Below are 16,294 nucleotides of genomic sequence, written 5' to 3' on the forward strand. Positions count from 1 at the left end.
TGGAGATCGGACCCGTGGTGGCCGAAATCTCGCCGGGAACCTCACGGAACTCAAGTCCTCGATTCTCTCAATCCGTCGCGAATTGGAGGAAAATGACCTCGGATTTGGGTTTAGGGAGATCGAATTAGTGGGGAAGGATAGGTGGGGTGATCGGAAACTCACCGGAATTGGGTTTTCCGGTGAGCCACCATGGTCACCGGAATCCGCCACCGCCGGTGGCGCGTCCGGTGGCCACTGATTGTGATTTTTGGTGGGAAGGTAGATCGGGGAATGGGTAACTCAACGGGACTGGTGGTGAGGCAAACGAAGGTCGGAATGGAGAGAAATCTGGGTTTGAAGCAATCGGCACCGCAGTAGCAAAAAGTCTCGATCCGGGCGCGTCGGAGGTCGGTTGGCCGTGATTTTTGGCTGGCCGGCCGGTTTTTAGGTGGACTTCAAGCCAGGGTGGTGCGTGTACTGTTCTGGTGGCCGAAAATGGGTGAACGGCAATTGGCCGGTTGGGTTTCTCTCTCTCTCTCTCTCTCTCTCTCTCTCCTCCTTCTCCTTCTCTCTCCTCCCTCCCCTTCTCAGCCAATCAAAACGCCCGTGGGTGCCACTGTGCACTCACGCGTGGGTCCATTTTTTTGACACATGGCACCACTGTTCACATACATACGGATCCATTAATAGTAAATGCTGTCTTAGAAAAACTTCACAGTTCTGCAACTTTCAAACCACATGTCCAAATCGGACGTGCCGCTAGTCTATATACTCGTATCGACAAGTACTTCACAACCATGCATAAGTCAATGCTCAACTTTGCATGAACAAAAAGTCAACTCCGGCACCCCTTGGACAATTTGGACCTCAACTTGTTTTGCTCATAACTTTCACTCTGTAGCTCCGTTTTCAACGTGCTACTAGTCTATGAACTCATACTAACGTGTACTTTTTAACGGTACCTCGGTCAAAATGAAATTCCATCAGGAACAAAAAATCAACATTTGATCCCTTCTCGGTCAACGACGATCAAACCCAGTCAACCTTGGTCAAATTTTAGAAATTTCCGATGTACTTAGGGACGGGGTGTTACACTTTGGCACAGTGAAGATGGGAAAAAGCAGCTTCGCTAAGATCGTTGGAACTGGTGATATTCAGATAAAGACCAACGTTAGACATATAATTACTTTGAAGGATGTCCGACATGTTGTAGACCTTCGGCTCAATCTACTCTCAGGAATAGCATTTGACAAGGAAGGTTTTGGTAACCATTTTTACAATAGCACATGGAAAATGACAAAAGATGCTATGGTTGTTTCTCGAGAACATATTTGTGGAATACTTTATAAGACTCATATGAAGATTTGTGCAGATAGCCTTAATATTACAGAAGGAGAGGTATCTCAAAATCTATGACATCAGAGACTCAGTCACATAAGTGAGAAATAATTGTCTACCTTAACAAATAAAAAGCTTATCACTATTTTCAAGGATGCCGTGCTAGATCCTTGTAATCATTGTTTATATGGTAAGCAACATAGAGTCTGATTTAAGACCTCTTCAACCAGAAGATCAAAATTGCTTAGTTTGGTGCATTATGATGTTTGTGGACCTTTGGAAGAGGAATCTTTAGGTGGCAATAAATATTTCCTAATCTTTATAAATGATGCTTCTCGAAAGGTGTGGGTTTATTTCCTGAAGACGAAGGATTAAGTTTTAAATCACTTCAAAGAGTTCCATGCCATGGTAAAGCGTGAGATAGGAAAGAAGCTAAAGTTTCTTTACTCAGACAATGGAGGTGAGTATACCTCCCAAAATTTTGATGCCTACTGTAGAGGACATGACATTCGGCATGAGAGGATAGTCATTCGCACCCTATAACACAATGGTGTAGCCGAGAGAATGAATCAGACGATTATGGAGAAGGTTAAAAGTATGATCAGTATGGCTAAGCTGACAAAGTCATTCTGGGGAGAAGCTGTTAGTGCCACCTGCTATTTGATTAACAGATCGCCATCAGTATCATTGAATTTTGAAATTTCGAAAAAAGTATGGTCTGGTAAGAATCCCCTATACTCTCATTTAAGAGTATTTGGATGTTTAGCCTTTGCACATGTATCCAAGGAGCTTAGACAGAATCTTGACGCAAGGACTACCCCATGCATCTTTATTGGATATGGAGATGAAGAATTCGGATACAGATTATAGGATCCAAAAGCAAAGAAGGTTGTCAGAAGTAGGGATGTACTATTCCATGAAAACCAGACTATAGAAGACATGGAGAAGCCAATGAAGTCTTCTAATACCAGTGCCCATGATTTTGGTCCTGATCCAGCATCAGCACAACTCAATGCAGATGACGACAGGGTGCATAGAGAATTACCAGAAGCAGAACAGGAGAGAGAAGAGGATATTAAGCCGGGAGATGCTCAAACACCAGAAGCTGCAGGACCATCACAACAGACAAATGATGGTACACATCTCTGAAGATCTGAATGAGGCCGTGTTCCATCAAAGAGATATTCAGAATCTCAATATATTCTGCTTACTAAAGAAGGGGAGCTAGAGAATTTTCAGGAAGTTAATTCTCATCAAGACAAAGAAAAATGGCTGCATGCAATGCAAGATGAGATGGAATCTTTGCAGAAAAATCATACCTATGAGTTGGTTGAGCTTCCAAAGGGAAAGAAGGCACTAAAAAACAAATGGGTGTTCAAGCTCAAGAAAGATAGCAGCAGACATGTGGTGAAGCACAAAGCTCATTTGGTCATCAAAGGTTTTCTTTAGAAGAAAGGAATTGATTTTGATGAGGTTTTTTTACCAGTGGTGAAGATGACTTCGATACGAGTTATTCTCAGTTTAGTAGCTTGTTTAGACCTAGAGCTTGAACAGATGGATGTGAAAACAATATTCCTTCATGGTGATCTACATGAAGAGATTTATATCGAGCAGCTAAAGGTTTTGAGGTTTCAGGAAAAGAGAACCTCATTTGCAAGCTAACGAAGAACTTGTATGGCCTCAAGCAAGCACCTAGGCAGTGGTACAAGAAGTTTGACTCTTTTATGGTGAGTCAAGGATACAAGAAGACTGATGTAGACCAGTGTGTTTAAATTCAGAGATTTTCATATGGAAACTTCATTGCACTTTTGCTGTATGTCGACGACATATTGATCGTCGAGCAAGATGCAAAGAAAATTAGTCAGCTAAAGAAGTAACTTTGCAAGTCATTTGATATGAATGACTTGGGACCAGCTCAACAGATTTTAGGAATGCAAATAGCTCGAGATAGGAAGAATCACAAGTTGTGGCTATCTCAAGAGAAGTATGTCGAAAGAGTGATAAAGAGATTTGGCATGGAGAAAGCCAAACCAGTCAGCATTCCATTGGCCAACCATTTCAAGTTAAGTAAGAGATCGTGCCCTTTATCCAAAGTTGAGATAAAGAAGATGGCTTCAGAGCCTTATTCTTCAACGGTGGGAAGTCTAATGAATGCAATGGTGTATACTAGATCGGACATTGCTCATACAGTTGGTACCGTGAGCAGATTTCTTTCAAATCCTTGAAAGGACCATTGGGAAACAGTCAAGTGGATTCTCAGGTATCTTAAGGGTACATCAAAGTATACTTACGTTACGGGGAAAGTGCTCCAGTTCTACATGGCTATACAGATGCAGATATGGCCGAAGATCTTGATAATAGAAAATTTACTTCAGGTTATATTTACACTTTTGCTGGAGAAGTTGTGTTATGGCAGTCAAGATTGCAAAAGTATGTAGCTTTATCCACGAAAGAAGCAGAGTACATTGCCGCAACGGAAGCCGATAAGGAGATGATATGGTTAAAGCGTGTGCTCCATAAACTAGGCATAAAGTAGAACGACTACAAGATACATTGTGACAACCATAGTGCTATAGATTTAAGCAAGAACTCAATGTATCATTCTCGAACAAAGCATATTGATATCCGCTATCATTGGATACACGATGTGACTAAGCATCAATTGGTCAGGTTGGTGAAGATTCACACAAAGGAGAATCCAGCAGATATGTTTACAAAGGTTGTCACACTAGAGAAGTTAAAGCTGTGTAGAGACATAGTTGGTTTAGATGGTAGGTGACCATCAAGTTTTTGAAATGCGGCTGGAGGGGGAGAATTGTGGCGGTCCAGCCTTTTATCTTCTAAAGCTCAAGTCCATGAGGGTTTCAATCCTAGAAACCCTAGAGAGAGCATTATATATAGATGTTTATTGTCAATCTTGTAACACACAACACACAGTATAAATAATACAAGTTTTTTGAAAGAGCCTGAGAGAAGTTTTTTTTTTTTTTTTGTATAAATTTTATAGTTATAATATATCTTTTTCTTCTCAATTTTCGTGTTTTTGTCTCTCTTTACTTTTCTGTATTAGTTTTGTGTGTTTTTTGTGATCAAAGGATCACAACAAAATCTCCCTATCCTAATTTAACATTCTTCTGAAAAAAAAAAAAAATTTGATGAAGCAATTAGATAATGTTCTTTAAATTTTGATATCAGTTTTTGTTTTTTAATTTTTAATTTTTAATTTTGAAATTTTGTTCTAGACTATTCTTTTGCTATAGCTTTCTTATATAATATGGTATGTATTATTGGCATGTAATCTCTGCTGAACATGTTATCTTTCAGGTTTTCTGGTCACCTAAAATCATGTTTAGAGTTCATTTTTTTCGATGAAAGGAAAGAATAGAGAAGTAATCAATCACAGCACTCTGAACATAAATGCTAACACAAAAACGCACCAATGTATAAAATAATTATGTAACCATTCATCAATTGAAAACGTTGCAAAGGTATAGAAAAATTGCATGCCAATATTTACCAATTTTAGTTAGTTGTGGACGTCGGCTGGCTAATGGCATTTAGTGTAAGGTTGAAACCATGCAAGCCAAACAAGGAAATCATTTGTAAAAAGTTGGCCAATCAATGAGATCTGCTTGTCACTTTAGCATCAATATTCCTCCAAGAATACCATTTGTTGACAAGGTTTTACCTTAATAGTCATGAAATTATTTTGCTGAAGCAAAATAGATTTTAGGCCCCCAGGATCATTGATAGAATAGAAAACTTCCACTCTCACCATGGAGATCCATAAGCACTTCATAAGCATGCATAGTTAAAAGCAATTAATACTCTTTCCGAAGGTTGGCTTGAACAACAAAATTAAGACAGCGGTTGTTTCTTCTTTTTTCTCCATTTAACAACTTCTCTCGGGTCAGATATATCAAGGACTTGAAAAACCATTATAGAATCTAATGAAACTATGGAAACCCGTCTTTCACTGAGCTAGATATATCATATCAACGGCTCCAGAGAAGAATCTAATTCACCTTTAGATATCAAATCAACAAACAAGGCTGCAGTTGATGCATCGGCAGAGAAACCCCTCTCGACCATCTCCTTATTAAGCTCCACTACACTTGATGCTTGATAGATTATTGGTGATAAGCCCACGAATCATTATATTGTAGGTGCAACTATCTGGAATGTAACCTTGCTCTTCCATTTTTAAACGACAATCAATAGCTTCACTTATTCTTCCTCCACTAAAAAGTCCATTGATAATTATATTATAAGTCCACACGTCAGGTTGTTATCCTTTGCATGATAAGCTATAGAAGATATCCTTTGCAGCTTCAAGTTTTCCAGTCTTACACAAACCCCCAATTAGGATATTGTAGATCCAATTTTTTTCTTCCATTTCACTGAATAATTCCATTGCCTCATCAAGTTGTTTGCTTTTGCATAAACCATCCAGTAAAACACCATAAGTTTGGAGATCTGGAAGTTGACCATCATCTTGCATCTTATAAAATAGCTCCCGAGCAACTTCTGTTCTCCCAACTGCACATAATCCACGTATTAGTATATAAACTTAGAAATTTCTTTGATTGTTTATGGATTTTATAGTAGGTTTGGAAATTACTTTATGACATCTTAGGAGGATCTATAGGATTTTAGATCTAAATTTATCTCCATTTTTGGAATTTTATGTCGCACAGATGACCTCGGAAAACCATAGCATTTTCTTATAAATTAAATTCTTTTTGCTTCTAAACCTTGTTAACTTTATCTCAACCACGCTATCTCCTCCAGCGTTTTTTTTTTTCTTCGTTAAAATATAATATATTAAATTGCAGGTAATTGGTTTTTATTGAATGAATTTGACCGAGCAAGGAAAAGGGGAAAGTTTGAGCTCTGGCTTGATTTAGAAATTGATGAGGACTTGCAATGAAAGCGTCTTTGTTTTCTATGTGTTACTCAAAGGATGTGTTATCTACTACTGGAATATTTAACAACATTCCAAGTTCAATATTTCCATGTGGTTTTATTTTATATTAGAAAATATTTATTAAAAAAAAAAAACTGTGATTTATATATATATATATATATATAATTATGTCAGTTTATTTATAAATTTTATCAAGAAGCAGAATTCTAGATTTTAAACCCAGGCCAAGAACCAAAAATACAGAACAGAACATAAACATGTGCTAAAGTGGACAACTTTGTTGGTCATAACTTAGTGACGTTACTGTCGTTGACCAGATATTTGTGAGGGAAGATAGGTAAAGTAATGCATAGTGTTCTCATTTTTAGTATTTAGCAACTAATTTGTACATAACTATAACACTAACGCTCTTAATCATAGAACCATGATAATCTTTATAGATGGTAAGCTGAAACACAGTTATATTTTTTCTTCTTATTGCTAAATCATGTTACTTTGAAACCTTTTCAACTTTTAGCCCTCTCTTCAACAACTTTTTCTTTCTCTTTTTTTAACCTTAGCTTAAAAAAGTTAAGGAGTCAATTATACATGCTTTTTTATTTTTTATAATTTTTTTTTAATGAAAGGCATTTTGTATTTATGAGACTGAAAAGCAAAATCCAGTATTTGGCTTTGGTTTTGATTCGTGGTTTTAGAGATTAGAACTTTTCTCTGCCTGAGGGAATTAGATGGTAGGGGTTTAGGATACATATCTGGCCTATTAAACAATTTTTCCTTTATATTATGCAAGTAAATTACTATATGACTAGGTTTAAGGATTTTAAATTAGATGATAATGGGCACAAATCATCATTGTAAAGGGCCTTCAAAGCCATAAAGCAATATTTCCCATTGGACAAACTAGAAGGCAATGATCTTTGGTGTTAAACTTCAGGTCTTGAGTTTAATAATGCCTGCAAATAGATAATTCCCATACCCTAATTTAACATTCATCCGGTGAAAAAAAAAAATGTAATAAAGCAATCAAATAAGTTCTTTAAGAAATCCAGGCTTGAAGAGTAAACATCATTACACGGCATAAAGGTCTATCTCCTGCATTTGGATTCACAAATCACTTGCCCTGTGCATCAAACACTTTTGAACTCAGCAACTAAAAACAGCTCATTCTTATGCACCATTTAGTGCCATGCCAAACATAACAACAGCCTTAATTTCTCTGTAATCATGTCGGGCAGCACTACTCTTGATTGAAAGCCAGAAACCTCAGCAAAATAGAAAGCTTGAACTCTCCAATCTCCATAGAGCACCAGAACCACTTCAAGAGCACTCAAAGTTGACAGCAATAATCACTCTTTCCAGAGGTTGTCCACACCAACAACATTCTAGTTTCGAAGCAACCAGTTCTCAAACATGTTACCCAGCCTCTTTTCTTTCCTTTTTATGTATCTTTTTCTCGGTTTTTGTTTTATTCCTAGTGTATCATGCAAATACAGCTTAGCGTCTATTGCTAAAGATATTAAACTTGTAAAATTTTGTCAATCAGAGTCGATTTAGTCTGAATTGAAAATTTATCCCCTATAATTTTCGCGACTGCAATAAGCCAAGTATTTATTACTGTGATTAACTTTGTAGCCAGTTTGGTGAAAATGTTTCTAAAGTTTGATAGCAGTTTCTTCTGTCTCCTTCTGTTCATTCTAGACTTTCCTTTTGTTATAGCTTTCTTATATGGTATGTACCAGGGGCGTCTAATCTCTGGTAAAAAGGTTTCTGCTCTCAAGGAATCATATTTAGGATTCAAGTTCTAAATGGGAAAAAAAAAAAAAATAGAGAGAGAAGTTAGATAAATCACAGTACTCTGATTTTAAATGCTAACGCATGCATAAAATATTTACGCAACCTCTACATTAATTGAAAATGTTGCATTTCGTGTAGCAAGCATGTCAAGATTTAGTTGTAGGCATTGGCTGGCCAATGCCATTTAGTGCAAGACTGAAAAGATACAAGTTAAACGAAGAAATTTATTTGTGATTTGGAAAATCAATGAGATCTGATTAGCTTTAGCAACAATATTCCCCCAGAAACACCATTGTTGACAGGGTAATTGTACATGAAATGATTTTGCAGAAGCAAAACACCAGATTTTAAATCTCCAAGATCCAAAGATCCCTCACATAATAGAAAACTTTCACTTTCACCATAGAGATCCCTAACCACTTCAAGAGCAAGCATAGCTCATAGCAATTAAAACTCTTTCATAGCAATTACTTGGGTCAGATATCCAGTGACTTGAAAAGCAATTATAGAATTCAATGAAACTGTGAAACACACCTTCCAAAGCACTAGAAACCTATCATGTCAAAGGCTCCAAAGAAGGATCTAATTCACCTTTAGATATCAAATCAACAAACATGGCCGCAGTTGATAAATCTGCAGAGAAACACCCCTCCACCATCTCCTTATTAAGCTCCACAGCCTTTGAAGTTTGATTATTGGTGATAAGCTCACAAATCATTATATTGTAGGTGCAACTATCTGGAATGTAACCTTTCTCTTCCATTTCTAAACAATCAATAGCTCCACTTATTCTTCCTCCACTGAAACATCCGTCGATCATTATTGTATAAGCCCTAATATTCCTCCACTTATTCTTCCTCCACTGAAACGTCCATCAATCATTATAGTATAAGTCCTCATATTCGGTAGTAATCCTTCTGATGATAAGCTACAAAAGAGATCCTTTGCAGCATGAACTTTTCCAGCCTTACACAAACTCCCCGATTAGGATATTGTAGATCACCATATCAAGATCCAATTTTTTCTCTTCCATTTCACTGAATAATTCCATTGCTTCATCAAGTTGTTGGTTTTTGTATAGGCCATCCAGTAAAACAGCATAAGTTTGGAGATTTGGAAAGCTGACCATCACCTTGCATCTTATAAAATAGCTCCCAAGCAACATGTGTTCTCCTAGCAGCACAGAAGCCGCCCATTAGAGTGCTTATTAACTGTGAAGTCCAGGCGCACCACACTGTACCGACAGTGTGAAACCAGCAACTCACCATTTTTGATAATGGCCATTGCTGCATTTAACACCGAACTCCAACTTGCTCAACAATTGTGGGCAATGTCAGAAGGCCAGTGCTGAACGTCAGAAGAGGTTGAAAATGGAGGACATGCACCGAATTTGTGAGCCTATAAATAGGCTCCATCCCGTTGCATGCAAGCCAAGCCAAGGGGTGCAACCTCAATATCACCCAAGTGAGGAGTGTTGAGAGTAGTGTTTAAGTTCCAGAGAGAGCTTGAGAGAAGAGTGAGCAATTCTAGAGAAAATTTGACAGTGTAGAGAGAGGTTCCACGTGAGAATCCTCCACGAGAGAAGTTTTAATTTTTGTAATCTATTTCAAGTGAGTAATAGAATTAATTTTTATTTTTCTTCTCACAATTCTTCTCTAAAGTGGTCAGAGAACCACAACAAGTGGAATCAGAGCTCCAGGTTGAGAGCTTGGGTTCAAAATTTGAAGAAACAGAGCCTCTGTTCTTCAAGTTGGTGTTTCGAAAAGTTGCTCAAATCAATAATTTGACAATACCAGGTGAAATTAATCGACGAGACAAGAACAACCAAGTTTGTCGGAGAGAAACGACGATTCTAACGTGCCCTCACGCGCCGCTTGAAATTTTCTGCAGCAGATCACGCGCTGCACGCGCCGTCTATAGGTTGAAGACGACCACGTCAACAGACACGTCATCGCATGCAGCCACATCATCTGCCACGCGACCCGACACGTTGTCAGCCACACAATCACCACATCATCTACCACGTGTTGCCACGTCATCAGAAGTTTATGAAATTACAGAACATCCCTTGAATTGTTAGAAATTACAGATTAACCCCTATAGTTTCTGTATTTACAGGTTGACCCAGAATTTTTGAAAAATTATATTTTTGCCCCAAAAATTCTGGTAATTATATTTTGACCCCGGAAGAGTCAAGTCCACCATTTTCGGCCGTTCCATACGCAACGGTTAACTCCGTTTTGCCAAATTCAGCTCCATTTTTGGTCAAGCAATAATGTCAATGGAAGAATCATCTTCGGGAGCTATGGTTAAGCTCATTGCCACAAATTATACACTTTGGAGACTTCGGATGGAAGATCTCCTCAATTGTAAGGATCTGTTTGATCCTATAGAAGCTAAAGGAGAAAACTCCGATCCCAAAAAGAAGCAGAATGGAAGAAAATAAGAAAACAATCGGTCAGATCAGGCAATGGATCGACCACAGTGTCTTCCATTATGTAGCAAAGGAAACAGATGCATATGCCCTCTGGACAAAATTGGATGACATGTACCAGGCCAAGACTACTCGGAACAAAGCCCTGTTGCTTAAGCAATTGGTAAATCTAAAATTACAGAGTGGAACTTCTGTAGCCAAGCATACCAGTGAGTTCCAGAGCTTGGTAAATCAACTATCTGCTATGGATTACCAACTAGGGGATGAGGATCAGGCTCTCCTACTTCTAAGCTCTTTTCTAGACAGTTGGAAGACATTGGTAGTCTCTCTCAGCAATTCGGCCCCGAATGGTAAACTTACTATGTCTATGGTTAAGGATGCCCTATTCAATGAAGAGGCCAGGAGAAAGGACATTAGCATGGATCAGTCACATGCCCTCGTCACAAAGAGAGGAAGATAACAAAGAGGTGGTCGAGATAGGGGGAGAGGCAGGAACAAGAGCAGAGGCAAATCTACAGACGGCAAAAAAATCATCATATAAGTGCTATCATTGTGGCCTGGAGGGTCACATGAAGAAGAACTGCAGGAAGTTGTTGAGAGAGCAGAGACTCCAAAGTAATCAGCCGAAGAAGGATGGAGAGACACTAGTAACTGTTACAGGAGAAGTAGCGCTCTGCTCCACTGAAGAAGAGACATGCCTTCATATATCAACCCAAGACATTGAGTGGGTAGTCGATACTGCAGCATCTTACCATGTCACTCCACGCAGAGATTTCTTTAAAACGTATAAAACAGGAGACTTTGGTACGGTAAAGATGGAAATTCCAGTTTCGCAAAGATTGTGGAAACTGGTGATATTCAGGTAAAAACAAATGTTGGTTGTATAATCACTTTGAAGGATATCCGTCGTGTTCCAGATCTTTGGCTTAATCTACTTTCGGGAGCAGCCTTAGACAAGCAAGGCTATGACAACTACTTCAGCAAAGGCACATGGAAAATGACGAAAGGTGCCATAGTTGTCGCCCGAGGACATATTTGTGGAACGCTATACAAGACTCATGTGAAGATATGTGCAGATAGCCTTAATATTGCAAAAGGAGAAGCGTCTCAAAATCTGTGGCACCAGAGACTTTGTCACATGAGTGAAAAAGGATTGTCTACTTTGGCCAAAAAGAAGCCTATCACTGTTTGCAAGGATGCTACACTAGATCCTTGTAGTCACTGCTTCTTTGGTAAGCAACATAGAGTCTCTTTCAGTTCCTCTGCATCGAGAATATCAAAGTTGCTCAGTCTGGTCACTCTGATGTTTGTGGTCCCATGGAGGTGGAATCATTAGATGGCAACAAGTATTTCCTAATCTTCATTGATGATGCTTCTCGGAAGGTGTGGGTATATTTCTTAAAGACAAAGGACCAGGTATTGGATTACTTCAAACTGTTTCATACCATGGTAGAGCGTGAAACAGAAAAGAAGCTGAAATGTCTTCGCTCAGATAATGGAGGAGAGTATACTTCCAAGGAGTTCGATATCTACTGCAGAAGACACGGCATTCGACATGAGAAGATGGTCCCTCGCACCCTATAACATAATGGAATAGCCGAAAGAATGAACCGAACCATTATGGAAAAGGTCAGAAGTATGATCAGTATAGCTAAGATGCCAAAGCCATTCTGGGGAGAAGCTGTTCTTGTCACCTGCTATTTAATCAACAAATCACCATTAGTACCGTTGAATTTTGAAATTCCAAAGAAAGTGTGGTCGGGTAAGATTCCCTTCTACTCTCATTTAAGAGTTTTCAGTTGTTTAGCTTATGTACATGCATCCAAGGAGCTCAGGCAGAAGCTCGATGCAAGATCTACTCCATGCATCTTTATAGGATATGGAGATGAAGAATTCGGATACAGGTTATGGGATCCGAAAACAAAGAAGGTTATTAGTAGCAGGGATGTAGTATTCCATGAAAACCAGACAATGGAAGACATTGAAAAGCCCACAATGTTTCCTAATTGTAGTTCTAGTGCTGAGAATTTTGGTCCTAATCCAGCACCAGCACAAATAGCCACAGAGGATAATGAGGTGCATGAAGATATGCCAGAAGCAGACCAGGAAGAAGAAGGGGATATTGAGCAGGGGGAGACTCAATCCTCTCAAACAGCAGCAGGACCATCACAGCGGTCAGATGATGGTACACCTCCTGAAACCAGTGGTTTACAAGTTCAGAGATCTGAGCGAGGCCGAATTCCATCAAAAAGATTTCCAAAATCTGAGTATATTCTGCTTACTGAAGAGGGGGAGCCAGAGAGTTTCCAAGAAGCTGTTTCTCATCAAGACAAGGAAAATTGGCTATAAGCAATGCAAGATGAGATGGAATCCTTGCAAAAAAATCATACTTATGAGTTGGTTGAGCTTCTAACAGGAAAGAAGGCACTAAAGAATAAATGGGTGTTCAAGCTCAAGAAAGATGGCAGCGGAAGGGTGGTGAAACACAAATCCCGATTGGTGGTCAAAGGATTTCTTCAGAAGAAAGGAATTGACTTTGATGAGATTTTTTCACCAGTGGTAAAAATGACTTCAATTCAAGTCATTTTTGGTTTAGTAGCAAATCTAAACCTAGAGCTTGAATAGATGGATGTCAAGACAGTATTTCTTCACGGTCATTTACATGAGGAAATCTACATGGAGCAGCCAGAAGTATTTAAGGTTTCAGGGAAAGAAAACCTCGTATGCAAGCTGAAGAAGAGCTTTATGGCTTCCAGCAAGCACCAAGACAATGGTACAAGAAGTTTGACTCGTTTATGGTGAGTCAAGTCTATAAAAGGACTGCAGCAGACCAGTGTGTTTATATTCAAAAATTTTCAAGTGGAAACTTCATTGCACTTTTGCTATATGTGGATGACATGTTAATCGTTGGACAAGATGCAATGAAGATTAGTCAGCTGAAGAAAGAATTGTCTAAGTCCTTTGATATGAAGACTTAGGACCAGCTCAACAAATTTTGGGAATGCAAATAATCCAAGACAGGAAGAATAGAAGGTTATGGCTATCTCAAGAGAAGTATGTTGAACGGGTGATAAAGAGATTCAACATGGATAAAGCCAAACCGATCAGCATTCCACTTGCAAATCATTTCAAGTTGAGCAAGAGATTGTGCCCCTCATCCAAAGAAGAGATAGAAAAGATAGCTTCAGTACCATATTCTTCAGCGATAGGAAGTCTGATGTACGCAATGGTGTCTACCAGACCAGACATTGCTCATGCAGTAGGTGTTGTGAGCAAATTTCTTTCAAATCCTGGAAAGAAACACTGGAAAGCAGTCAAATGGATTCTTAGGTATCTTAAAGGTACATCAAAGCTATGTTTGTGCTATGGGGGAGGTGATCCAGTCTTAGAAGGCTATACAGATGCAAATATGGCCGAAGACCCTGATAATAGAAAGTCTACATCAAGTTATCTCTACACTTTTGCAGGGAGAACTGTGTCATGGCAGTTAAGATTGCAAAAGTGTGTTGCTTTATCCACTACAGAAGCATAGTACATTGCCACAGCGGAAGCGGATAAGGAAATGTTATGGTTAAAGCGTTTTCTCACAAAACTAGGCATTAAGCAAGAAGACTACAAGATACATTATGATAACCAAAGTGCCATATATTTGAGCAAGAACTCAATGTATCATTCCCGTACAAAGCACATTGACATCCGTTATCATTGGATACGTGAGGCAATAGAACAACAGTTGCTGAAACTGATGAAGATCCATACAAAGGAGAATCCAACAGATATGCTAACAAAAGTTGTTGCTCAAGAGAAGCTGAAGCTGTGCAGAGACATAGCCGGAATGGATGGCAGATGACCATCAGTTTTTAAATGCGGCTGGAGGGGGAGAATTGTTAAATCCAGCCGCACCACACTGCACCAACAGTGTGAAACCAGCAGTTCATCATTTTTTACAATAGCCATTGTTACATTTAACACCGAACTCCAACTTGCTCAACAATTGTGGGCAATGTCAGAAGGCCGGTGCTGAACGTCAGAAGAGGTTGAAAATGGAGGACATGCACCGAATTTGTGAGCCTATAAATAGGCTCCATCCCTTTGCATGCAAGCCAAGCCAAGTGGTGCAACCTCAATATCACCCAAGTGAGGAGTGTTGAGAGTAGTGTTTAAGTTCCAAAGACAGCTTGAGAGAAGAGTGAGCAATTCCAGAAAGAATTTAACAGTGTAGAAAGAAGTTTCACATGAGAATCCTCCATGAGAAAAGTTTTTATCTTTGTAATCTATTTCAAGTGAGTAATAGAATTAATTTTTATTTTTCTTCTCATATTTCTTCTCTAAAGTGGTGAGAGAACCACAACATTAACAATATCTGGAAATAATCCTTTAGAAAGCATTTCTTCAAAGAGTTTCATTGCTCCATCTGTCTTTTTCTTGTTATAATACCCATCAAAATGTTGTAAGCATAAACATGAGTTTCACAACCCTTGGGAAGCATCATATCAAAAACCTTTCTTGCCACATCAACTTCTTTCTGCAAACAGTAACCGTAGATGAGTGAATTGTACGTAAACTCACTAGGTTTGATGCCTTTTTGACTCATAATTTCAACCACGCCTTGGGCTTCTACGACCATGTCCTCTATACGTGGTGCATAAACTCAGACAGAGAAAGTTAGTATATTGGGAGTAATTTTTCTGCTTACCATGTCATTCAACAATTTTGTACCCTCTTTCTACTGGCCCAAGTCGCAGGCTCCCTGGATTAACGAGGTGTAAGTAACAAAACATCGGGAAGAAGAACCCTGGTATTCATTTCCAAAAAGAGGTTCATGGCTTCTGAAACCAGCCAATCCTTGCAAAGGCAAACAATCACTGTGGGATAGGTAACTGTGTTAGGCTTGCAAATCTCTTCCTCCATCTTCCTAAACCACTGAATGGCTGCACTGGTTTTCCCCATTTTGCATAATGCATTTAGTATTGTGTTATAAGTAACAACATTAGGCTCACAGTCTCCCTCCTTCACGGTGTGAAAGCATCGTAATGCCTCAACAAATTTACCATTCAGGCAAAATCATTTCATAAGAGTGATCAGCGTCACAACTTCCCATTCATAACCAAGTTTGAATAACTTGAGAGACACAAACAAACTACAATCCATACGGTTCAAATCACCCAAGCAATTAATCAAAATATTTAGAGTATACAAATCAGGCACGATTCCAAACATACCCATTTGCTTATACGAAGTAATCACGGCCAAATAATGGTTCATTCTGGCAATTTTGGTTAAAAGTTGGTTGGAAAGCACAAGAGAAGGCAGAGGATGCATTAGGAGCATGGTATTGAACAAACTCAAAGTATCGTTTAAGTCATTACAATTGCCATGGAGCTTCTTGAAGGCTGTATGGGTATTAGGATAGGAGGGCTTGAGAATGAAAGGAAAAAAGCAGGGTTTTCAAAGAAGAAGAAGAAGTACCTCTATTGATACAACTGCAAGCATTCCTACGAGCACTTCTCTGCATCATCTCCCTCAACACGTTTAGGCCGAACAAGGAGAAACAGCTTCAAAAAAACAGACTTCCTCTCAGAATTGAAAATGGCAAATTTCTCTCTTCCCAAGAAAAAATATTTCCATTTCTCAGCCTTTTTTTTTTTTTTTTTTTTTTTCCCTGAATTCCGTTTCTCAGCTCTTGCGCAAAGTAAATGCCTGTTGGTTGTCTTTTTATTTTTATTTTTCTGGGTATTTGCTTTATTAAAGAAAAAGAAGAGTTATTAAAAAAAACTTATAGAGGAAATAGCAGTAATACCAAAAAGAATATTTTCTATATA

General features: G+C 38.7%; 1 protein-coding gene and 1 pseudogene across 1 annotated transcript; both read right to left on the reverse strand.

Annotated features, from left to right (window-relative positions):
• Positions 1–5,605: 5,605 nt before the first annotated feature.
• On the reverse strand, positions 5,606–8,858 carry LOC125421034 (pentatricopeptide repeat-containing protein At5g16640, mitochondrial). The gene is made up of 2 exons (XM_048468748.2): positions 8,630–8,858; positions 5,606–5,856 (listed from the first exon to the last, which is right to left on the reverse strand). The coding sequence occupies exons 1-2, from the start codon at positions 8,856–8,858 to the stop codon at positions 5,606–5,608; spliced, it is 480 nt and encodes a 159-aa protein (XP_048324705.2).
• Positions 8,858–16,054, reverse strand: LOC132799706 (pentatricopeptide repeat-containing protein At1g62720-like; annotated as a pseudogene).
• Positions 16,055–16,294: the final 240 nt, after the last annotated feature.

Source organism: Ziziphus jujuba, chromosome 10 (genome assembly GCF_031755915.1).
Source record: "Ziziphus jujuba cultivar Dongzao chromosome 10, ASM3175591v1".
In the NCBI taxonomy this organism is placed as follows: domain Eukaryota; kingdom Viridiplantae; phylum Streptophyta; class Magnoliopsida; order Rosales; family Rhamnaceae; genus Ziziphus; species Ziziphus jujuba.